The sequence below is a fragment of the Oenanthe melanoleuca genome, chromosome 2, assembly GCF_029582105.1.
Source record: "Oenanthe melanoleuca isolate GR-GAL-2019-014 chromosome 2, OMel1.0, whole genome shotgun sequence".
NCBI classification, from domain to species: Eukaryota; Metazoa; Chordata; class Aves; order Passeriformes; family Muscicapidae; genus Oenanthe; species Oenanthe melanoleuca.
In genome coordinates, this window is record NC_079335.1 from 144,331,933 (window position 1) to 144,354,930 (window position 22,998).

General features: G+C 43.3%; 1 protein-coding gene and 1 long non-coding RNA gene across 8 annotated transcripts in view; one reads left to right on the top strand and one right to left on the bottom strand.

Annotated features, from left to right (window-relative positions):
• The window catches only part of CTDSPL (CTD small phosphatase like), a 77,739-nt gene extending 62,665 nt beyond the window's left edge, over positions 1-15,074 (bottom strand). For 3 of the 6 annotated variants that reach the window (XM_056484618.1, XM_056484617.1, XM_056484616.1), the window contains exon 1: positions 12,433-13,150. In XM_056484618.1, the coding sequence (XP_056340593.1) occupies positions 12,433-12,604 (172 nt within the window). In that variant the 5' untranslated portion in view covers positions 12,605-13,150. Of the gene's footprint in view, positions 1-12,432; positions 13,151-14,543 lie in introns of those variants that run through there. The other 3 variants (XM_056484621.1, XM_056484620.1, XM_056484619.1) reach the window with 2 other exon arrangements.
• Positions 15,075-15,164: 90 nt separating this feature from the next.
• On the top strand, positions 15,165-22,370 carry LOC130249653 (uncharacterized). Of its 2 annotated transcripts, XR_008839829.1 has the most exons (4): positions 15,165-15,439; positions 18,550-18,655; positions 19,124-19,249; positions 20,653-22,370. It is a non-coding gene; the product is annotated as an uncharacterized LOC130249653 (long non-coding RNA). The 2 variants fall into 2 exon arrangements; XR_008839828.1 differs by lacking the exon at positions 20,653-22,370 and having other exon boundaries at positions 19,124-20,604.
• The last annotated feature ends 628 nt before the right edge of the window (positions 22,371-22,998 follow it).

Here is a 22,998-nt window from a genome sequence, read left to right on the forward strand (position 1 = left end):
AGTATCTCAATCTTGCAAAAATAACTTAATTCAGAAACAGGCAATTAAGACTAGATTTTGAGGCTATGCTGAAGGATAAACATAAAAAAAAGTTGCTGGTACTCACTCAGGAAGGCAGCTGACAAAATCCATCAGAGAAAGAATTAGGAGAGGCGAAATTTTATCGAATTCACTTGCAGCTTTTTGCAATGGGCCATTTGCTAACATCCTATAGAAACTGTGAAAACCATCCAAAAGGCCCCTGGAATAATGCAGCCTTTCCATAACCCTCTATATTGTTCTCCTAGCTGCGTAACAGACACAAGAAGTTTCTCTACAGTGGCAAAACAACCAGTCCCTGCTGATGCTGAGATCAGGTTTGCCTCTATGGAGTGGAGCGACGGGACTTGGGTGTGACATGAAACCTCCACAAACCACAATTTAAAACTCTGCCCTGAGCTCATCTGTGAGCACACAACACAATTCCTGCCTGCAAGAATTTTTACTGAATTTTTAGTGAATTACTGATTAAATTCAGCCAGGTGTTGGGGGTTTGGCAGCACTGATGGACTTCCAGCACGCTGAAGAGCCACGTTACCTAACGCTGCTCCCAACAGATTTCAAAATCTGAGAGCTCATTTTAACAACCACCCCCAAGGCTGCTAAACTTAGAGAGGCAGAGCACCACCAACAACCACTGAATTTCTTCTGCCAAGTTTTCCCCTCTTCTTCTCCTTCTCCTGTGAAGAGGAGCTAAATGGTGGCACTCTGCAAATCTGTATCCCTGGTTACACTGCCATGGAGCCAAGCCCCAGTGCTGACACACAGTGTGACAAAGCTGGTGACAAAGCTGTCAAATTAGGATTTTGAACTCCCTTTAACTCCATTCTCTATGCACAGAAGTCAGTGAAAATCTGTACAGGGTTCTTCACTGTTAGTGGAGTGCCCAAGATTCGTGACATCCTAAAGGAGACAAAAGCAACAGTGGGATCAGCTGCATCCTACAGCACCTGCACTTCCTCCACCAACTTCTAAACAAACTCACTTTATTTACATGCACACAGGACAAAGCCACACCTAAATTCTTTATTGTCAAGCATTATTTTATCAAAAAAACCCCACCAAACCCAAAACCCATTCAAACACATGGAACAAAATGGAAGATGCCTTCACCTCAAACTTTTTCAACCAAAAAAATGAAAATTCTCCTGCTCCTGAGCATCTGGTAAGGAACAGGCACAGCAGTATTTCCTTTTTACAGATATGGAAATGGCTCCAGCAACAGTTTGAATACTTGACTGAAAAAGTCCTTCCAGATTTTTAAGTACTGCATTATTTAGGACCCCTGCAAGAAAGCCAAATGGCTGAAGTGAAAATACCCATGATGGCAGAGAGCCTTGTCTGGAAGACAATTACTGCCAAATTAGGAGGATCAGAGATGAGCAGGACACTGCCTCTTTCAGTCACACATCCTCAGCTGAGGGACAACAGAACATCTGGCTCAGCTTCTCCTGAAAAAGGCTGAAATGGATCCACAGTGGTGTTTGTGGATAAACAGAAAAAAAACCCAAACCAACAAAAAACCCCAGCCAGCAGAGAGGGGAGTCAGTGATGGGCAGGGAGAGCCCTGGGACATCTCCTGACACCTCCTGGCTCCACACAAGGCAGGAATAATGAGATGTGGTCACCCCAACAACCAAGGAAAGTGGCATATTTGGCCACTTGGACCAAAGGCAGCTCATGGTCTGGAGGCACACTGGTATTATTTCCTGTGACTGTTCCAAGGGCTGCATTTATCCTCTGGGAAGTGCCATAAATAGATGGGTTGTTTTCCAGAGGGAAGGGTGTTAGTGGTCACTTTTACCCAAAGAAGTATCTTTAGGTCCAGCATCCAAGCTCTCCCTTCAGCTGGCAGGTGTTAATTTGTTTCTAGAATTAAAAAGTGACTTCTCTAGCAAATACTTAGTGGTCCCTTTCACTAGAACACAAATCAAGAATTTAACATGTTCATATTCATTTCTCTTGTTCAATATATTTTTTGCTATTATTTGCCATACAATACAGCTGATTATAGAGAAGCTAATCCATGCAGACTTTGCAAAGAAAACAACTATTTACAGGTGTTTTAGTTGTTTAGTAAGCTGAAATTTGGTGGGTTTTTAAAATGTGTTTTTGGATATTGGGTCCAAACAGTTACTTTATCACCCGAGGAAAATATTTGGTATTTATTTTGTTACGGCACAAGACCAAAGTTTGATTGCTTTGAATGAATAAATCGAAAACAAAATCAAAAGTTTTCAAAGACCACTGGACTTGGTAGTCATTTCCACAACTGCAATATTTTATCAGCTGTTTGAAAATACAGGATGCAGCCTCCCAGACAATCACAGTTGCTGCACACATATGGTCCTAATTAAAGCAAGAAAACCAGTTTATTCCTGTAAAACACTTCCTAGCAGCAGCAGCTGCCAATCACCTGATAACTCTGAAGGCATTTTCCACTCAGGATTCTGATGCCTTTGAAACTTGTTATTATTATCCAAAAGAGAAACCTTTACTGACCTTATTAGCAGAAGAGAAGATAAAGCCATTTGTTATTTGAAGGCTTTCATACAAAGACCACCTACAGTGGGACTTAAGAAATCGTCTTCCTAAAGAAAATTGCAGATTTTTTTTTTTTTTTAATTTTTTTTTTATTAAAGAGCAGCATGTATTGGGCTGGCAGTTACTGGAAAATAGCTTAAAAACAGCAACCACCAAAAAGTTTTGTTTTCCCATCTGACTCCACCTGGAATTTTAAGTGGCCAGTGGAAACATTTTACTTCAGCCTTTCATCATCAGCAACATTTGCTAATTACTATGAGCATTGTTTGCTGAAAAAATAATGAATTTTTGCCTATGAATTTCTAAAATTATTTCAAGTGAATTCCAACACCCCCTACCCACAGCACAAGGATAAACAAAGCCTAAGCTAAACAGATATTAACCTTAACAGGAATTCAGGATTATCTCAGCACATTCTGCAATGAGTCAGCCCAGACTTATTTTACTCTTATCTATCTTTTAGTGCTCATTGAAGGCATTTCCAAAATAAAACCAGAGTTACTTCTGTGTTTTAGTATAAACATTACTCAGACAAATGCACATGTCCCTTTCTCAAGGGGCTGGAGAGTGGCAGGCTGAGTGCCAGGTCACCTTGCTAAAAATTGTACTGCTGTGTCCCCCTGGTCACCACCACAAGGTCACCTTCAACATTTCCAGGAGTAGTTTCATGCTCACAGCTTAAATCCCTGCTAATGTTACTGGGAATTCTTTCTGTGCTTTATTTTGGTTTGCTTGATTTTATTCTCAGGTGGTGATTGTGTTGGGTTTTTTTTGGGTTTTTTTCGGTTTTTTTTCTTGGATTTAGGAGCACAGGTAATTATTTTTTTATGTTGCAAAGCCATAATCAATATTTTTAGATTTACAATTTAAGAAGATTGTAAGTGTTATTTGAGGAGAGTTTGGTGAAACAAATAAATTTTGGATGTTGAGGGAAAGAACCAGAACCATCTGGGGCATCAGAAACTCACCACTGTGGAAACTGTATTTGAACAGAACCACAACTACACAAGGTCAGCAAAGTTCTGTACTTCAGGGCTTAATCCAACATATTATACAAAATGAAATGGCAGAGTTTTAATCTATTTAGGACTTCTCTTGAAAGGACACCTTGAAAAATTAAAAAGCAAAACCTCCTTCTGATCTCTTCTTTTTGGTTACTAAATGCTACTCTGCACCCCGTGGAAATGGCACCTGGCCCTTGGGAATTTGCTGAGGTTGTTTCCTGGGTCTGAGAGCTCATTTTTCTCCTTTTAATATTATTACAGTTTTGTATCATGAGATAGTAACAGTATTTATCTCCTATGTTTAAGATAAGCAACTGATTGATTTAAAGGTACTGAAAAGAATCCATCACTGCCACAAGCGGCATTTTTAAAAACATTCTGCTCTCAGAGCTCCCTTGCCTGCCAGAACGATGCTAAACAGGCAATTTATAATGATGTGCAGCAGCAAGAGCACAAGTAAATACAGGCATGAGACCCAAACAGACTCCTATTTCAAAACTGTCAAGTTGGATTTCCAGTTTTGTTCAAATTTTTGTCTTTCTAAAGGGAAAGTGGAGGCAACTGCAGGGTAACATGTTGGGCACCAACAAGAATGAAAGATTTATAGGGAAAAAAAACCCCAAACTATCATAATACTAACACTGAATGCTCTTTGTAGCAATACTAGTTAGCATGTAATTAGTGTGTACAATTAGTTGTTAGCAACCTTCCCAGAAGAGACAGCAAGAATTAGCTGGAGTGTTTCAGATTTCGTAGAGGGCAGGGGGAAAAAAAAAAATAAAAAGGCAATTGAATTTCAGGGCTGAGTTTGCATTAAGCTGTCAGTTTTATCATGGTAATCTGGAGCCAGAAACATTCATGCATTCAATCCACTCTAAAATTCAGAAGGACACTTCCTGGTTTTTCTGAAGTTTTACTTTCAATCTCCATTAAACTTCACCATACATCCTTCTTTGACATATTTAATCTCAACACAAGAGGGAATCTTCCAGAGAGACAGGAGATCCTGCAATGTGAGGAAAAAGGAAGCCCACAACTCTGCACTCACGATAAACCCGATTAAACAAATCCAGTTAAAATCTCATTCCTTTGTGGATAAGCACAGACCTCTACACAGATGCAAATTGTTTTTCAGTTATGCTGTAAACCCCCTCCTTCTGGGACTTTCCAATTTATGTCAATGTGTAATTAGCAAATGAATTGCTCTGCAGATTGCATTCAGTATTCTTTTCCTTTTCTTAATTCCCCAAACTAACATAACCTTTCCACCTTCTCCACTTCCAAAACTCTCAAAAACGTTTTCAACTTGTGGATTCTCAAAAAAATCAGCTTCACATCATAAAAAGTAATGAGAAATGGCAGCTGGCCAACAAATGACTTGGCAAAGGTAATTATCTTCCAGCACCCATAACCAGCACAGAACTGTCAGTGAGCTCAGGGTAAATCCAAGCACAAACACCTGATGTGTTCAGATGGTCACTGTAATGCAATTTTACCCTTCCTTCCTCTACTGCCCTGTCCTGGACATGTTCAAGGCCAGGCTGGATGGAGCTTGGAGCAACCTGGTCTAGTGGAAGGTGTCCCTGCCCACGGAACTGGCTGATCTTTAATGCTCCTTGCAATCCAAACCATTCTATGACTGATGACACACAGCTCACATGCTGAAACACAATCAGTAATTTTGTAATACTGGTTTTCAGTGCCTTCATAAGGGTGCATCAGTTGTAACAAAGGCAAATTGCTGCCAGTTAATCCTGTTTAGGATAAACAATTTTGGAAACCATTTCTTTTTAAGTATGATGCAGGAGCAAGCATTTCCTTTAACCCAAATGGGACATTCTGCCATTCATTCTGAAGGCACGCTGAGAAGAGCCCTGGAGTACTTAGTCTATTATTCTGGTTATTTTTCATACCTCTCCTCCTTTTCAAAACAGCTCAACATCGACTGGAGGTGATAAAAGACCTTTATCTTCCTAAATTTCAACACATACAACATCTCTCTCTTTTTAAGACAGCTCCTACACCACCCTGGCTAACCTCCCAGGAGACAATCTGACCCTACAGTATTGTCCAGGGTTCCTCCTCACTGCACCACCTCAGCCCCAAACACCCACTACAGCTTCTCACAGAATCACAAAACTAGGAAAAAATCTGGGATGGAGTCCAACCATTAACCCAGCACTGCCACACCAGAATTATCCCTGGACACTGCCACCAAACATATCAGCCCCGTGAGCTCCTACAGCATCAGAGCACAAAGAGGCAGCTGCTGCACTCCAGGTCTTCTGATGAGAAGATAAAAAGGCAAGAAAGCAAAACAAGGCAAGGGAGAGAATTTAAAAAAACCCCAAAAGGTCAAAGATTAATTCCAAAAATCCCTGTGAAATACGTATTTGAAGTGCTTTCCCCGAAATGCTTCACTTTACAGTGCATTCATCAAATTGTTAATGTGTATCTTTAACCAAGGTTAATTAAAAGAAGTCCCATAAGCCCATCTTTAAAAATTTTTAAGGGTTTTGTGAACATGTAATGAGATACTTTATAATTGTACTTTTCTCTCCAGGTGGTAAATGTTAGACCTTTCTTTGTGCTTGGCTGAAGCAGGTATATAAATGATTAAATATTTTCTTGGAATGTGTCACTACTGACCTCTCCTCTGCAGAATGCCTCTATCTATCACTAGGAAAAACTGGCAAACCTCACACTTTAAACCAACTTCAAAATCTACACTCACCATTCTGAGCTTTACCAAGGGGACCTGCTGCAGAAACACCAGGAGGCTGAAAAAGCTCTGAGAGATGGAGAAACTCTGACATGGAGACAAACAAAGGGTTGGGAGTGTTAGCCTGGAGAAGTCTCTAGAACACCTTAGAGCCCCTTCCAGTGCCTAAAGGGCTCCAGGAGAGCTGGAGAGGGACTGGGGACAAGGGATGAAGGGACAGGACACAGGGAATGGCTTCAAACTGACAGAGGGATGGGTAAGATGGGATGGATATAAGGAAAAAATTGTTCCCTGTGAGGGTGGGAAGCTGGCACAGAGTGGGCAGAGATGCTGTGGCTGCCCCTGGATTCCTGGAAATGTCCAAGGCCAGGCTGGATGGGGCTTGGAACAACCTGGGACAGTGGAAGGTGTCCCTGCCCATGGCAGGGGTGGAACTGGATGAGATTTAAGGTCCTTTCCAACTCAAAGCATCCTGTGAAAGCTTTCCTGAAATCAGATCCCTGGTAACCACATGTACGTGCACTCATGGGTAACGAATGCAAGTATGTAAATATCCAGGCATGAAAATACAAGACAGCTTTTGTGGACAGAAATAAAGCAGCACTGTCTGCCAATTGTTAAATGCATGCCCAGAATCACTTTGTATAAAATTTTTATCTTTTAAAAAAATTCTTTACTACCACTGCTTTAAAAAAAAATACACCTGGATTCTTCTACACGTGTCCACTGTAACAGCACCTTTGTGGCAGAACTTCTTTATGGTGATTATGAGGCTGGAAAATGAGTTATCAAGCCCAAAGTGTTCCCAAAGGCAGGAACTGAAGAGCTGGAAACACATCCCTCCCTCTGGCTCCTGGAGACCAGGGGAGGAGTCCCACACACCAGGGGAACAGCCAAGCTTTGCAAATAATCAAATAAACAAGAAAGTCTCAAATTTTACTGCTGATTACAGCAGGCCAGGAAACAGCAAGATTCATTTTACTGCCAATTCCGCTGGGAATCCTGGAGGACAAGTCAGGAAGCAGAAAGCTGAGGGGGTGGGGGAGAGCATGGCAGTGAATAAAAATCAATACTTCACTTGCTACCAGGAAAATAAGGTTTGCAACAGTGGCAGCAAACAACTGGCCAGCCACACAGCAGAGAGGATCTGACTTTAAACAATGTCACCAACACGCAAACTGTAACTACAGGCTGAGATTCATGAAATATTTGCCTCCTACAAACCTGTCCGGATATTTTAGAAACATTTTAAAAGTTACATACCCGTTAGATTTTGACAGATCAGATGCATCAAATAATGGATGCATTATTTGGGGCTGCTCCTCTGTACAAAATAGCTCCTGAAGAGTCTTATTTACCCATCTGCCAGGCTTTAAATATATTAATAAACATTCAGAAGAGACTAACAGCTTCTTGAAAAAACAAATAAAGAAAAAATCCCATTTCAAACCCCCTGACACCCTTAGAATCCAAGTCTATCATATATTTATTCAGCTTTAACTCGCCATAAATTTTCTAGATAATAGAATTCTTGTTTCTAGTGCAGCCAATCACTTCTAATAATTGGGTTCTTTTTTGACAAATCACACTTTATTATCTTGTACAAAGAAAACAAGAAGTGGCACTTTACAAGTGATCATTTTGATAACAGCTGAATAAAGCCTACAAGCTTTAGAGCAGGACTTTCTCTGCTCATTTAGTTAAAGTTGATATTTTTACTGTGTTACAGCTGGCACTGAAAGGACTGGACTGTGTAAGACTCTTGGATTTTTTTTTTTTCTTGTCTTACAGTAAACATTCCAGAAATACAAAAAAAAAGCCAAAATTATACCACAGCAGATCACGTGGAACACATTTTCACTCAGATCTATTTAGATGCTACTTATGCTTTCCATATTCATCCCATCCATGTCCATTTTATGTCTCAACCTCTCCAAGTAAAAATAAAGCAAGCTCCCCACAAACTCCAGCAAAAGCAGAATTTATAGATTAACATTTCCAGCATGTAACTCTTGAAAGTGTCTGTGATGACATTAAAGCACAAAAGGATTTTTTTTTCCTCCTCTGTGCCTGCCTGCAGCTCTGAGAGTTCAGCAAACCATTTAAACCCAGCAAGATGTCACCCTGTTTGAGCTGGAAATGCAGCTTAGAGCAGGAACATCCACTAGAACCGACTCATGGAGACTCAGGAGATGCTGCTGAATGTTTCTGGGAGATTTTTCCAGCCAGGTTTCCACTGCTGAGAGGCAGGGGGTGGTTTACAATCCTCACCAGCAATCCAGATGTGGCCTTTATAAACATCTAAAACAGGCTTGGTCCATTATGGTTTTATCAGCCCTTCTCTTGTTCCAGCTTGGAAGATTCCATCCCTTTCTGGAAATAATTCTGAGCAGGGACAAGGGGACACACAAAACCACCCAAATGGGTGGGCAGAGACCCTCAGCCTCCATCAGGGGAACACTCACTGCTCTGGGCAGGGCGGGTTGGGAGCCCATCCCAAACACCAAAACTATTCCCTGTCCCACCAGCAGCCTCTGCCTGGGCTCCACAGCCCCAAAAATCAGGATTTCACACCCTAGCCCTACATATATCCACATTCCTCACTGCTCTCCCAGCAAGACATATCCCCAGGCAGGGAGGAGAAAGAGGGATGAGCCACATTTTCCCTTATAGATTCACACAGTGAGCAAAACCTATGGAAGAATGTTTGCTTTCCCCACTCTTTTTTTTTTTTTTAAAAAGTTTTTTGTGGACAAAAAACTTAAAATATAATTGTCTGAATCTCTGTTGGCTGGGCATGAGTAATGGACAAATTCAACCCCAAAGTTTGATATCATTTCCATATCCAGGATTGCCTGAAACTGGATTTTAAATTGAAAATGTACTACTGAGTCCCAACCATGGTGGCCATTGCCAACAGCTCGAAATTCAGCAGGTAACAAAAGTGCACTTATTTATAGAAGGAATAATTAAGATTTGACACATATATAAAAACTGTGGGACTGATAGATCTAATTTGCAACCATTTTCATGTCAGAACAGTAACTTCTACATGACAGTCAAACTCATAAATTAAGAGTTCCATGATGGCAAAACAAACTTCCCACAGCCAAACCTATCTATGAGGGGAACAGGAACGTCCTTCACAACAGTGACCAAGTCAGGGAGTTCCATTTCTCTTGGCCCTTTCTCAGCATTTCAGTTTTTATCCCTTTAGAGAAACAAAAATGGACCTGTTATCCAGAGGCTTATTTGGAATGTTCTGCTTAAAACTCCAAAAGCTGAAGCGTGGCATCGATCACGCTGCATTTTACTGATTATGTCAGAAAATGCTATTTGCATTTCTGAATACTGAATTAACAAAATGTAGGTCAACTTTGTTGAGGTTTTTTTTTTTTTTTTAAGGCACGTTAAACTTCTGAACACTTTAGTTAAATCACCACATTGAAACCAGTATGAATTTGAGGTGACAACAAGCACTGTGAAGAAATGATCACACTGCAGGTTACAGACTGACTGAATACAGGATATTCAGGCAAATTATCATCCCCATCTGCCAGTGCACTTCTGCCTGCTAACTGCAACCCTAAATCAAATCTTGGGTTACTACAGGTTACTACAGTCTCCCTGGAACATAAAACCTACTGTATGGCTACTCTGGTTTCATATAACAACTATGTCATTAGTTAATGATTTAAAATTTTACCCTCTGTGAGCAATTCACATTCCAGTGGACTGCTGGAGTGGTTTCCACTTCTTTTTTTTTTCTCTCCCCTTCAAATGGGACATTAGTGTTAAAATTCTGAAGTCAATATTATAAAAATCTGTTGAGACAATGTCTCAGGATCATTAACATATGTTCAAGTGTTTGAGTACTTTGAATCCTGGTGACGTAATGGCAAAAAAAGTACATTCAAAGTATCTTCAGCTATATTCAAAACTTTTTTTTTTTATTGAAGACACAATTAAAGACACTTATTCTGGCTTTTAACTTGAGATCTTCACAACTGCTTATTTAAAACTATAATGAGTATTGCTCTCATTGCTGTTTTTTCCAACTCTATTTGAAAGAAAAGAAGGCAAAAAAGTTTGTGAAAACATCCTCAGGGACTCACTCTGCGATTTAAAAAAACTCTAATGGTTCAGCCACTGTGAACCTTTTTCATGTAATTTACTGCAGAAGACAATTCACATCTGTAGAGACACCAAAACATTCTGTTACTCTAAATAACTGAAAACAGACACTCAGCTGACAGGCAAATATTATAGAAGTCAGGAAAGATGTATCCAAAGACAGAAAACAAAACACCACAGCCTGAAGGAGGCACCTGAAGGACTGGACTGTTTTTCACTGCTATTTAACTTGGCACTTGGAAACAGCCAAGAATTTGTATCATTTATGAGGATCAAATTAATGCAGGCAGGTAAAAAGAGGGAAATTCATTTCTTTGGACTGAATGCCTGTTGCCCATCTGTGACCACACTCAATGTGACACCCAGAGCAGCTCTGTCAGCACTGCTCAGTTTTCCATACATTTAGCCATACAGATTTTATATTGGAGATCTATGAGTAATATGAATTAATAACAAAATAAAATAATTGGTTGATTTTATCTGTACTGATTTACAGAGACCCCGACTTTCAGTTTTTCTTCATACTTTTTATTTATATTTTTCTTAGCTGCTCAGATTTACTCAGATCAAACAAATCTCTTTTCACATACTTAGCTCTCCATTTTAGCTTCAAGTTTATTAATGTTCCCAATTTTCAGATGTGTCAGATGACCACAACATGAAACATTTCTGCAAAGAGCTGCTACTTCTGTTACTTAAAAAACTATAAGGGAATTGAATTCTCTGTTAATTCAGTATTCAAACTATTTCCAGGCACCTGTGTATCACTTCCAGTTGGGAGAACCTAAGTTTCTATTTCCCAGAATTAATTTAACAACACAGATAGGAACCAAAATCCTCCAGCAGCACCAACACCAAAGGCATTTGAGAACATTACAATAATAATAATAATAAAATATGGTTGTAGCAAACCTTCCATGCTCAGCTTTCATTTTGACAGACAACTAAATCCAGTGCACCACCATGTGGCAACATATTAGGGAATGGTTCACATACCAAGACCTGGTTTTTTCCACCTCCAAGATTTTCTGCTTTCTTAAAAAATAAACATTAACAAGCCCCTCTCAGTGCTTACAAGCTCCCCCTTAACAAGTTGCCACAGCTTCACTTATCTCAAAAGCTCGTTTTTAATACACCTGGACTAGCAAGAAAATGCTTGAGCATTTTAATTTGTAAAACACTGTATTTACCTAAAAACATAACTGCCCCAGGACCAGAGAACCAGCTCTGTTTCTTGCCAACCTCGTTCCCCTGCACAGGAGAAATCTGGCAAAAGCCTATACTGCACATCGAATTCCTTTTAAAACATAAATACATTTAAAAAAAATAAATCAAGCTAAATGCTGGTCTCACATCTGATTAAAAGCTTTAAAAAAATCTTGGGAAAAAATCAAAACCTTGAAGGTATACACATGCATTATTTAGCAGCTGCTCAGTTACTCTGGAACTGCCTCTCTCCAGCTTCACAACAAGAGAATAAATTCTTTTTTCCCCACAAGAAACACCAACACAAGGTCTCAACAACCCTAAGAAAACCCCGATTCCCAAAGCCACCACATGCCACTTAGTACCCTGGAATTTACTTCTGCAGCCAAATGCTAAACTCAGAGGAAAAAAACAGCTTTTCATTAAACTGGACAGCCTTGGCTCCCACAGCACAGTGCTGCTGTATTTCACCGTATCACAAAATTCCAGAATTCAGGCTCAGCTGATTCTGGATTTCACGAAACAGAGAGTTAATTCATTATGCCTTAAGATACTTGTGAGCCATTTTGTACCAATACACTGAGCTCAACCTGAATTAGCAGCAAAGACTCACTCAGCACCAGCCTCCCTGCTAGGAGCCTTGTCTGGATTCCGTTTCTCTCTCAGCTCACTGGACCTAAAGGCTCTGCTAAAATCACTCAGAAATCAGACAGAAAATGGGGTGGCTGCATGTGCAGCCACAAGGGAAGCAGGTAGAGCAAGGGGTTCCCACAAGCTCCATACCTCGAGCACTGGGAAAACCTGTGGTGGAAGAGGTTGGAGCAAGCAGCGCTCTCCTTCCAGAGCCCAGCACGCACAGACCCGCAGTTCTCCTGCTGCAAAAGTTGCTCTGGAGTGATTTAAAAGTCTCACCACAGAGCTCATCGTCAATCCAACGCAGGCAATGCAACCACATTTTAAAAAACACACCCAAAAAGCTGAAAAAAACCAGGATAGTTCACCTCCTGCTTGAAGATGACGCTGGAGTTTCCTCATCTCCAGCTCCCCTCCTTCCCCTCTCCCCCAGCCCAGCCCAGCCAACACGAAGCCTGAAAAGCTCCTTCTCTGCAACGAAGACCATCATGATTTTCTGCCAAAGACAAACCAATAGCAAGAACACAATGCACATTATGCAAGTTACTGCAGAGTTATGCAAGTTAGATGCATATTTTCACTCGCTCTGCCGAGGACTCCGAAGCCACTTGTTTGATGTGGATGCCCACTCTTATTCCAAGCTGTCAAATCTTCCTCTGCTTGTCTCAACTGGCTTTTTTTACACTAAAATTTCAAGCAGCTGCTACAGATATTAACGAAGCCCTTCCATTACATACAATAATGTAAGCCATTAAAACCACAACATCTGAGCACAGGATCACATACGTCTACCCCAAACCAGGTCTTAGGAGACATGGTAGGCAGAGCACAGCACCTTATTTACAGTGGATACCCCACGTTCCACATTGCCAAAACAGAGGAAAGCATCAAAAATCTCTGGAGCCAAACCAGGCCTCGTGGTGGAAGTACCACCTCACGAGCAAAAGGAATTAAAGAGTTACATAAACACTCCTACGCCGAAATAAATAATTTTTTTGTTCAAACACCCTCCAAACTAGATGGATTTTTTTTCGTAAATCTACCTCCATACTTCTGCAGTCAATACCAGTGAAACAAGAAGACAGATTTCACGTATGGCCTTACAGTCAAAAGTAACTGGGAGCAACTTCGCCAACAACATAGGAGCCCTCTCTATTTCCAAGATGAGCCACACAAAAATGCAAGCTTTTGGGGCACTAAATCCAATCATTTCAGGGGCAGATCTATCCATCTACCATTTCAAACAACTGCTCAGAGATCTCACCATACCTACCACAGAACATGAACATAACTCTTCATTTCTAATTTCTGCCCTTTCTCCCCTATTTACCAACACTGCCTGTAACAAAGCACAGAAGTGACATCCAAATAACTTCCCAAAGCTGTGAAAAAGCCCCCAGAACCTGAACCCTCCTGCTCACCCACCAGACACAAGGACACAACCACTTACAGCCCCAAGACTGCTCCAAGCTTCCAAAAGCAAACAAGGTTAAGGGCACTCATCAACATCCAGACTTTTGAGGGAAGCAGCTCCTTTGGCCAGGCTGGATTCATCTCATTTGGGAGTAAAACCCAATCCAAGTGCGATGCCTTACGCAAGCAACAACTATTTATCTAAGGAGTTAAACAGAGCCTGCTTTTACAAGCAGCCTGTCTGTTTCTGAGAAGCACAAGTGACCTCCAACAAACCTGAAAGCTGCACAGATTCTGAAATGGGAGGTAGGGAAGAATATAGGAAAGAAATCTGGTAGAAAAAAAAAAACAAAAACAAAAGAAATTTGAAATCTGTGCAGCAGATATTTCAAAACCTTCCAACACACCCAGCACATGTATCCCTTCCCTGGAGCAGGGCACTAACTGCACAGTGACCACCTTATAAAGTTGCCTTCCCAAACCTCAGGGAACAAGAGTGTTCTTTTTAATGACTGATACAATTCGGTATTTAAACACTTTGAACAAGTTCTCAGCTATATCCAACAAGCAGTTTCAGAGACCCTTCACGGAAATACCTTCATCCAACAACAACAACAACAAAAAAAAAAAAAAAAAAAAAAAACCAACAAAAAAAAAACAACAAACCAAACCAAAAAAACCCAAAAACAAAACAAAAAAACAGCCCAAACCTAACAAGCCCTCCTCTATTCCCAGCAGCCTAGAGAGGATTATACGGTCACTGAAGAATGCGAGTTGTTACTACGTGCATTTTTAAACACAGAAGGGGGGGAAAAAAAAATCATGGAGTAAGATAGAAAGCAGCTCACCTTTATCCTGAGTGCAGGACAGGATCTCCTCCTCTTTGGGGTTAGTCACCTGGGTGATAATGGACGGGTTGTCCATGGAAACAGAGTGAGATTCCACCTGGCTATTTCCCTCTCAGAGGCAGGCTTGTGTGCGGGAGGGGGTGGGGGGAGCGGGATTGTTTGTTTTTTTTTTAAAAAAAAATCAAGACTCAGGCTTGTATTTGAAACAAAAAATAAAAACTATTGAAAAAAGAACAAAAACAACCAAAACCTCAACAAGCAACACCTCCGGGAGCGAAACCGAGGGGAAGGGGGTGGGAAGGACCTCAAACGCGATGGCACCGCGGCCTCCTACCGGCGCCAATTCTGCACGGCGAAGGGGGGGGGGGAAAGGAGCGCAAACCCCCCCCCTTAAAATAAAAAAAGGGAATTAATCCAATTCACCCTTCCGGGAAGCCCGCCGAGCGCTGCCCCCCGAGCCCCCGCCGCCTCCCGAGGCGGGGGAAGAGCCCCCGTCCCTGCGCTCCGCTCCGCGCCTCCCCCCGCGGCCTCACGCCGCCCCCCGCATCCACCTGAGCCGCCCCTACATGCCCCCCCCCGCCGCCCGCCCCCGCGCTTATCTCATCCCCGCGCCCCCTTCCTCCCGCGGGCAGCGCTCGGCGGAGCGACGCCGGGCCGCCCCCTCCACCTCCTCCTCCTCCTCCTCCCCCCGTTCGCGGGTCGCGGAGGGAAGCGCGGCGCGAGGGGAGGAAGGGAGGGGAAAGGGGCCGAGCCGCTCCCCGCGCTGCGCCACAACCCGCCCGCCGCCGCTGCCGCCGCCGCCGCCGCCGCCGCGCCCCGAGCCCGTGAGCGCGCCCGGCCCGCCCCGCGCCGGGTCCGGAGCGAGGGGCGGGAGCGGCAGCGCCCGGCGGAGCGCGGTAAACAACGGGGCGGGGCGGGGCGGGGCGGGGCGGGCACAGCACAGCACAGCACTGCGGGGGCGTGGCCAGGGCGGGGCGTGGCCAGAGCGGAGCGCACAGAACAGCACAGCACGGCGGGGGCGTGGCCAGGGCGGGGCGTGGCCAGAGCGGAGCGCACAGAACAGCACAGCGCAGCGGGGGCGTGGCCAGGGCGGGGCGTGGCCAGAGCGGAGCGCACAGCACAGCACAGCGCAGCGGGGGCGTGGCCAGAGCGGAGCGCGCAGCCCAGCACAGCACAGCGGGGGCGTGGTCGGGGATAGTGGGCGGGGCTTAAAGCGGAGGGCGGGGCCGCAGAGCCGTGAGGGCTCGGAAAGGACCGTCCGCCATTTCCCGCCTGGGGTTGCGCGGGAAAAAATAAATCACGGAGCTGGGGTTGTTTAGGTGGGATAAGAGCTGTGGGATCAGCGAGTTCGAGCTGTGGGTCACTGCTACTGAGTGCTCCGTGCGGGCTTTACTTAAAAAAGGTGCGGGTCCCTTCCAGGGACGGTGATTCCACCACCTCACTGGGGCGTCCTATTTCTGATCTCCAGTGTCTAATCAACTTTTCTGTGAAGGAATTCTTCCTGATGTCCTCCCTAAACCTCCCTGTCACAACTTAAGACCGTTTCCTCTCGTCCGATTCCTCATTCCCTGGAGCAGAGCCCAAACCCCCAGGTGTCCCCTCCTGTCAAGGAGTTGTGCAGAGCCACAGGATCCCCCCGATCCCCCTTTTCTCCAGGCTGAGCCCCTTTCCCAGCTCCCTCAGCCTCTCATGGAGCTCCAGACCCTTCCCCAGCTCTGTTCCCTCCTCTGGACCTGAACGTTAATGGGTTCATGAACAGGACTTCTCTCAGACTCGGAGAGGTGGAGTATTTTTACAGGTGTATGTAAGGTGTCTTTTTCAGAAGCAAGTGTGTAGCTCAAATCACAGAATCACTCTGTTTGGAAGTGTCCACAGTGGTTCATCTGGTCCCACGTCCCTGCTCCAGCAGGGCCATCCAGAGCAGCACAGGATTGTGTCCAGGTGGTTCTGGAATATCCCCAGGCAGGGAGACTCCACAGCCCCTCTGGACAATCAGCGCAGGGCTGGGTCACTGCACGAGAAGTTCTGCCTCGTGTCCAGGGGGAAATTCCTGGGGTCAGTTCCTCTGGTGCCATTGCTGGACCCAGAGAGCAGAGCCTGGTCCCTGCTCTGAGCCCTCCCTGCAGATGCTGACACACATTGCTGAGGTTCCCCTCTCGGTGCATCCTCTCAAGGCTGGCCAGCCCCAGCTCCCTCTGCTTTTCCTCATAAGAGAGATTCCCCAGTCTGTTAATTCTCCTTGTGGGCTCTGCTGGACCCACCTGTAATATATAATATAAAGTAATTTTTATCTATAACACACCTCAGGAGCTCCATGTCCCTCTTGTACAGCGAAGGTACTGATGGCAGGCTTGGCTGCTTCTCTCACAGCAAATACCTTCAGTCTTTTTCCTAAAAGGCATGTCTGGCTCTCCAGGAATTCCCAGCCCTGCTGTTTGCTGGTGCTGAGATATAAACTGTGGTGCACCTGTCCTGCTCCCACCCTCCTCAGTACCTGTCCTTACATCTATGCCTTGGGCCCACTGGTGGGAAAAGCACATGGGGAAACCCACCCCAAATAATGGCTCTTCTGTGGGGCTGCCAGAGTCTAAAACCAAGAGAAAACCTTTTAAAAAGCATGGTATATTTAACATAAATAAGGAATTGTAACCTCTTTTGCCTCTTAAGAAAAAAAAAATATAATGTAAATTCAAGCCGCTATTGTAACCTTGCTACACTAAAGATAGGTATAATTTTATAATTAATTAAATAAATGGGGAAAAGCCTTCTGTAGCCAGCACAGACTCAGGCAACAGAATTTTAGTAATGGTTACAACTATCTTCTTTTTGCACTAAAAGAGGGAACTACTGACCATTTTCATTAAGAAAATATTTATACATTTATCTATGAATGGTGTTTTACCTAACAGTAACAAAACCATGGCACTGAAGCCCCATCCCTGGAAGTGTCCAAGGCCAGGTTGAATGGGGCTTGGAGTAATCAGGGACAGTGGAAGGTGTGCCTGCCCATGGCAGGGGGTTGGAAACTTTAAGGTCCCTTCCAACCCCAGCTATTCTGGGATTCTGTGATTTCTTTCAGCTGCTAAGATGGGTTGCAGAAATTTTTGTGTTTAATTCCAGCAATTTAAGCAGCTGTTTTTGTTGCAGCTCTTCCTTGCTCTGAAGAAGGCTATGGGCCCAGCCTCGAGGAATTTCTGATCTGCAGCAGTGCCATTTTTCTGGAGAAAATGATTTAACAGCTCAGGAGCTTTGTTTCATTCTGCAGTCAACAGATTTAAACATTTTGCTGTGAGCCTTCAAATCACTGCGTTTTTTTTCAGTGTAGGAAAAGTCATTCCAAATCTACCTGTGCTGTCTGTCTCCAAGACTAACACTCCCTACAGAGCAGTACAGGCAGAGATACCTGTATTGCAGGTTTCTGGGACTCGTATTTTAGGTTTTCCTGTCCTGCTCTTATGACAAACACTTGCACGGGGAGTGAACGCGATGCCACTGCTTGCATTGCATCCAATGTGCAAGTTCCAACCTGCTCCTTGGCTTTGGCTGCTCCAGACAAGAGTCTTGCAGTTGCACACAGTCCCTCGCAGGCTGGACGGGGTGCAGAGGAGCAGGAGTTGGTACATGTTGGCTGGTGGAATTAGCCTTGCTGCTCCTGAGCTATTATGCAGCTTTATCACAGCGCTGGTTATGTTGTAACCCTGCTTGATCTTTTACCCGCCCAGGCACTGCAGGCATTTTTAATTATCTGAGGGTTCATTTGCATAGGAGCTTTTTGCTGAAACAATAAATTCGTACCTCTGTTATTATCTGGTATGAGTTTCTGTATCAATATTTATATTTGGGTAAAACCAAAGAAGCTTCCTGCTACCATGAAGACAAAAGAATTGCTTCAGAGCAAGTTCAGGAGTCAGCCAGCACTAAGAACACCTTCCACTTCTTTGTAAGGAAAGGGAAATTGTAGTGTGTGGTGGGAGAACAGGCGTTCCAATGCCTCTTTTTTATGCAGGGATGAGGAGACAGAAACATCTTGTCTGATGAAAAGCACGTTTTGCAAGGCTTGACAAATACCATGTTCACCTCGAGCCAATGTGGTCTGTGTGATTTTAATGCTGGTAAGATTCTTTCTGCAACTCGTGTGGTGAACCTCCAGTCCAACAGCTCACTGTGTGCTCATCTTCGTCAGGAATTTTGTATTTGCTTTAGTTTGGAGGGGGAGCTGCTGTTTGTGGTGATAAATAAGGGGGAAGTAGGGTGAGAGGATGTGCCAGGAGGGGCTGGCTCTCCCCTTTGCTGCTCCCTCACCCCTCCAGCCTAAGGTGGAGAGCAAAAAAGCAGGATAGTGACAGCACAGGAGGAGCTGTAGCAAGTCCATACTCTTGCAGGGCAGCGGGAGGCAGGATGGAAGCTGAGGAAGTGCAGCTGTTCTTACAGCACTGCTGTAACCTCGGAAACAGGTCCCTTCCCCTGGGCATGGGATCAGCCTCTCCCACCCCCACCACTCCCATTCCTGGGCCAGTTATGAGATAGATGTTACAAAATCAAGAGCAATCCGTGTTGTATCCTTTCTGTTTTTACTTTAGGAACACACTGAAGTGTGTACAGTATCTTCTATCTGTGTTTCTTTGTGTGCTACATGAGCTAAATCCTGAATAATCCCGTGGAACAAGGGAACGGCTTCATCTCCCTGTCACAGATCAGAGGTGGAGGTACAGACAAAACAATACTTAGCAGGGAATTGCAGCACCAGCTCATAGGAGATCCAGGTTTTCATCATGACTTCTGACATTTGTCCTTGCTACTAAAATGTGTCCCTCTCTCAATGTCACAGGATGTTTTATAATGGGGGGAGGAAGGGGGATGTTTTTAGCAGAACTGTTCTACATTAAAAGGAAGCATTTATTTTCATTGGTATCAGCTCTGTGAAGTCTTGACCCTGGACCCACAATGGGAGTTTTATCCTTGACTTTAATGGGAGAGCAATCAAGGTCTTGTGATATTACATCCTAAAGAAAGGAAAATACTGCAGTTTGTATCAATAAGATAAATGTCTCATACTTAGTGTAAGCGGCTATATTCTTGCAATAAATGGTTTATTAGATTGATTAAATGTCTTAACTTCACCTCAGCTATTAATCACTTTTGGCAGCTGTTTACTGCTTTGTATACTTTGAAGTAATGGACATTATTGCTTAATTATCTCATTGCAGCTCAGCCATTGTTTCCTAAATAGTGCCATTAGAATGGTAAATTGCAACAGTAAAACAGTGTCAATAGAAAGTTATGAAGTTCCCATTTTATGATGCATTCATAAAGTTAACTCAATCTACTCAAAATGTGGCTGTGATTTCCACACAGTGACCTATTTGTTATGACAGAAGAGATTCTGATGAGAAAACAGTTGAGCATTAAGTGTGCTGGGACTCTGCTTTTACCCAAGTAAAACATAGCATATTCCCTGTTGGAATATATGTGCATATCAGAATTTATTAAACTAGTGCTTGTTTGATCACTTTTGCTTTCACTGAGTGCTGTGAATTCTGAGGATTTCGTGCCTTTGAATACAATGCATTTATTCCTGTGGAAAAAAAAAGAAAAAGCTCCAAGCAATGCTATCATTTAGATGTTACTATTGTCATTCCACAGAAGGATAAGAGAGAACCAAATCAATCAGAAGAAATGGCTGCTTTTAGTTTTATCTCCAGATCTGGCAGCAAGTCATAATCTAGCAGTTGTACAACAATTTCCATTCTGAGTCCCTTTTTCAGTCAACTGTAACTGTCCTGAACTTTAACATTATGAGTTGTCTGTTTCAGGCTGAGTTGTTTGGGTGGAATCAGTATTACTGTCAATCTGAGAAAGCGTCATGAAACTGGCTTTCAAGTACTGTAACAGAAATTGTCTCTCTTCTTTCTCTCTAATAAAGATTTTTAGGGAAAAGGTAGCGTTGGAAATGATGAGTTCTTGTGAGGTTTTTTATTCTCCTGGGATTTTTACTGTGCACATAATAGAAAATGTAGTTCCTTACCTTGGGCTAAATTAGTGCTGAAGACGGGGTGGATGGGTTTTTTACTGACATTAACAATATATGTTTAAACCCAAATTTCTGTAGACTCCTAATGCAGAAGCTTTGATTAAGGAACACAACTAAGATGAAGCCTGACTGTGGCAGATGTCAGACACCCCCAGGAGAAACGATGCCTGCAAAGTGTTCGACCCAGAGGGAAGCAAACATATAATTAAAATGCCTGGCTGTAATTTCGGTTCTGGTTGAATTCAGCTGGTGACCCACGGCTAGAAGGCTCTGAGGGCTCATCACCAGGTGACCTACAAGTGACATATCCAGTTCTACCTAACTGCAAATGCTACACCTTTGCAAGGCAACCTGCTCTCTCTTTTTTTTTTTTTTTTTTTCTTTTGGGAAACAACTAAATGATTCTAAGGTGCTCCTCAATCTCTTAGAGCTGGAAGGGAGCAGGAATCAGCTGGCAGAAGCATTTGTAACAAAGCTCTCTCTCAAACCCAAAGTCAAACCCAAGTGACTGCAGGTTAAGTTTTTTAGCCCAAATAATTTGTCCTAGACCAGATCAGATCCTTCAAACTCCAGAAGCAATAGCACAGAGCCCAAACCCAACCATTTAGGAGGCAACAGCAGCTTCAAGCAGTGCAACTGCTTGTCTATCTACAGCCTTAGAACATATTAATGCTGCAGAGAAGTGGTGGATGCTCCATCCCTGGAAACATTCAAGGTCAGGTTGGATGGGGCTCTGAGCAACCTGATCTAGTTGAAGATGGGGTTAGACTAGGCGACTTTTAAAGGTCTCTTCAAGCCCAAACCATTCCATGATTCTACAACCTTTTGATGTTGGTGAGCGATGAGAGGTGGGACATGTCAACAGTAGCAGGGCTTCACTTTTGATTGTTCTGCTGTTTCACTTGAGCACAAGAGTGGAACAGGATAAAAGGTGGCTTTGGCCTTATCTGGTTACCCATTGTGAGCACTCTGTTCTCCAGTATCCTGCTGCAGCGTTCCTGCCAACACGGCTGTAGAGGCTTGGTTTCCATTTCAGTTTCACTGGTTGTCAGAGAGTTTATCTGTGAAACAGATATAACAACAGCTAATCTCATGTTATGGTTCCATAGCTCTTTATAACTCCTATTAATAGCAACCTTGGAAAGCCTGAGAGTGGAGTTTATAAGGCACTGGGGTAACCAGTTACTGCACATTCCCCTGAGGCGACGTAGCATCAAGAGTAGCAGCCTGTCCTTTCCAGACTAGGTCATGATCATCTTAACTCTGGCTTTCCCTATCTTTTGGGGATTTGACTTCATCCATGCTCTTGTTAATTCTTTCTGAGACATGATTTGGAAGCAATTGATTTTGCTCTATGATTTATGCTTACAAAGATTCTGACTGATTTGTAAGAGGCTCCATAATTAAGCTCTACCTTGTACACCAGCTCCTGTGAGGATTTCACAGGACTTGAAAGGGATTTGGCTGGACTGTCATTGGAGGGAAATAAAATGAGTCCTTGATGCTTTTATAAATCTTAGAGGTTCATATTTTTAAGTTCTTCTAAATATTCAGCATTCTCATTCCAACTGCTGGCACCCATTTTTAAAAGTGTGTGTTTTGTGCCCCAAATGTGGGAAATGTTTGTGTAATGCCTGATTCAGTGAGGCACTGACCATTGTCTCAAATAAAACAGGGCAACAAACACCTTCTTACTGATAGGCACATGATGAGGTTGCTGAATTAATAAGAGCAATGGTCGATACAGTGACACAGTTGTGGTTTCTCATGAGGCACAGCAAACTTGGGAAGGTATTTGTCTACTGATTCTGGGGGAACCAGCTGATGAGCTGTGAGAAAGTCCTGGCTTTGTGGAGGATGAAACGGGATAAGAAAGTCATGACAAAGACCTGAAACAGCCCTCGGCAAGGACTTCAGGTCATCTTGGCACACAGGAGCAGTAATTTATTCCAGGAGTCACTGCTGAAATCATTAGTGTGAGCTATGGAATAAGGCAATAGTATGAATAAAGGCAGTAGAATCTGGCCTAATTGAGAAACAGAAAAGGAGGAGTGAGGAACACGAAAGGTCTTGTAAGTGCAATGTCCTGTCATCTGAGTCAACTGATAATCATGGTAAGCAGCCATCTAATTTATTTTTTAAAGGACTTCTCACAGGAAAAACCTGCTGTTGGAAAAATAAAGTCAAAACAATTAAGAATTGCAATGAGAAATTCTAGTCACTGCCTAATTCTGTGCCTTTCATTTCAAATTGCATAAATGGTAACTTAGCTTTTGGCCTCCTGCCTAGAGAAGCACCTGAGAACACATCATTGCATCATCATCAAGAGTCCATTGGCCTTTTTTAATTATGAGCTGGCTGTGGAAAGTGAAGTGGCTTGGTTGGTTGAGGCTGGAACTAAACCCTGCTAGCACAACTACCACA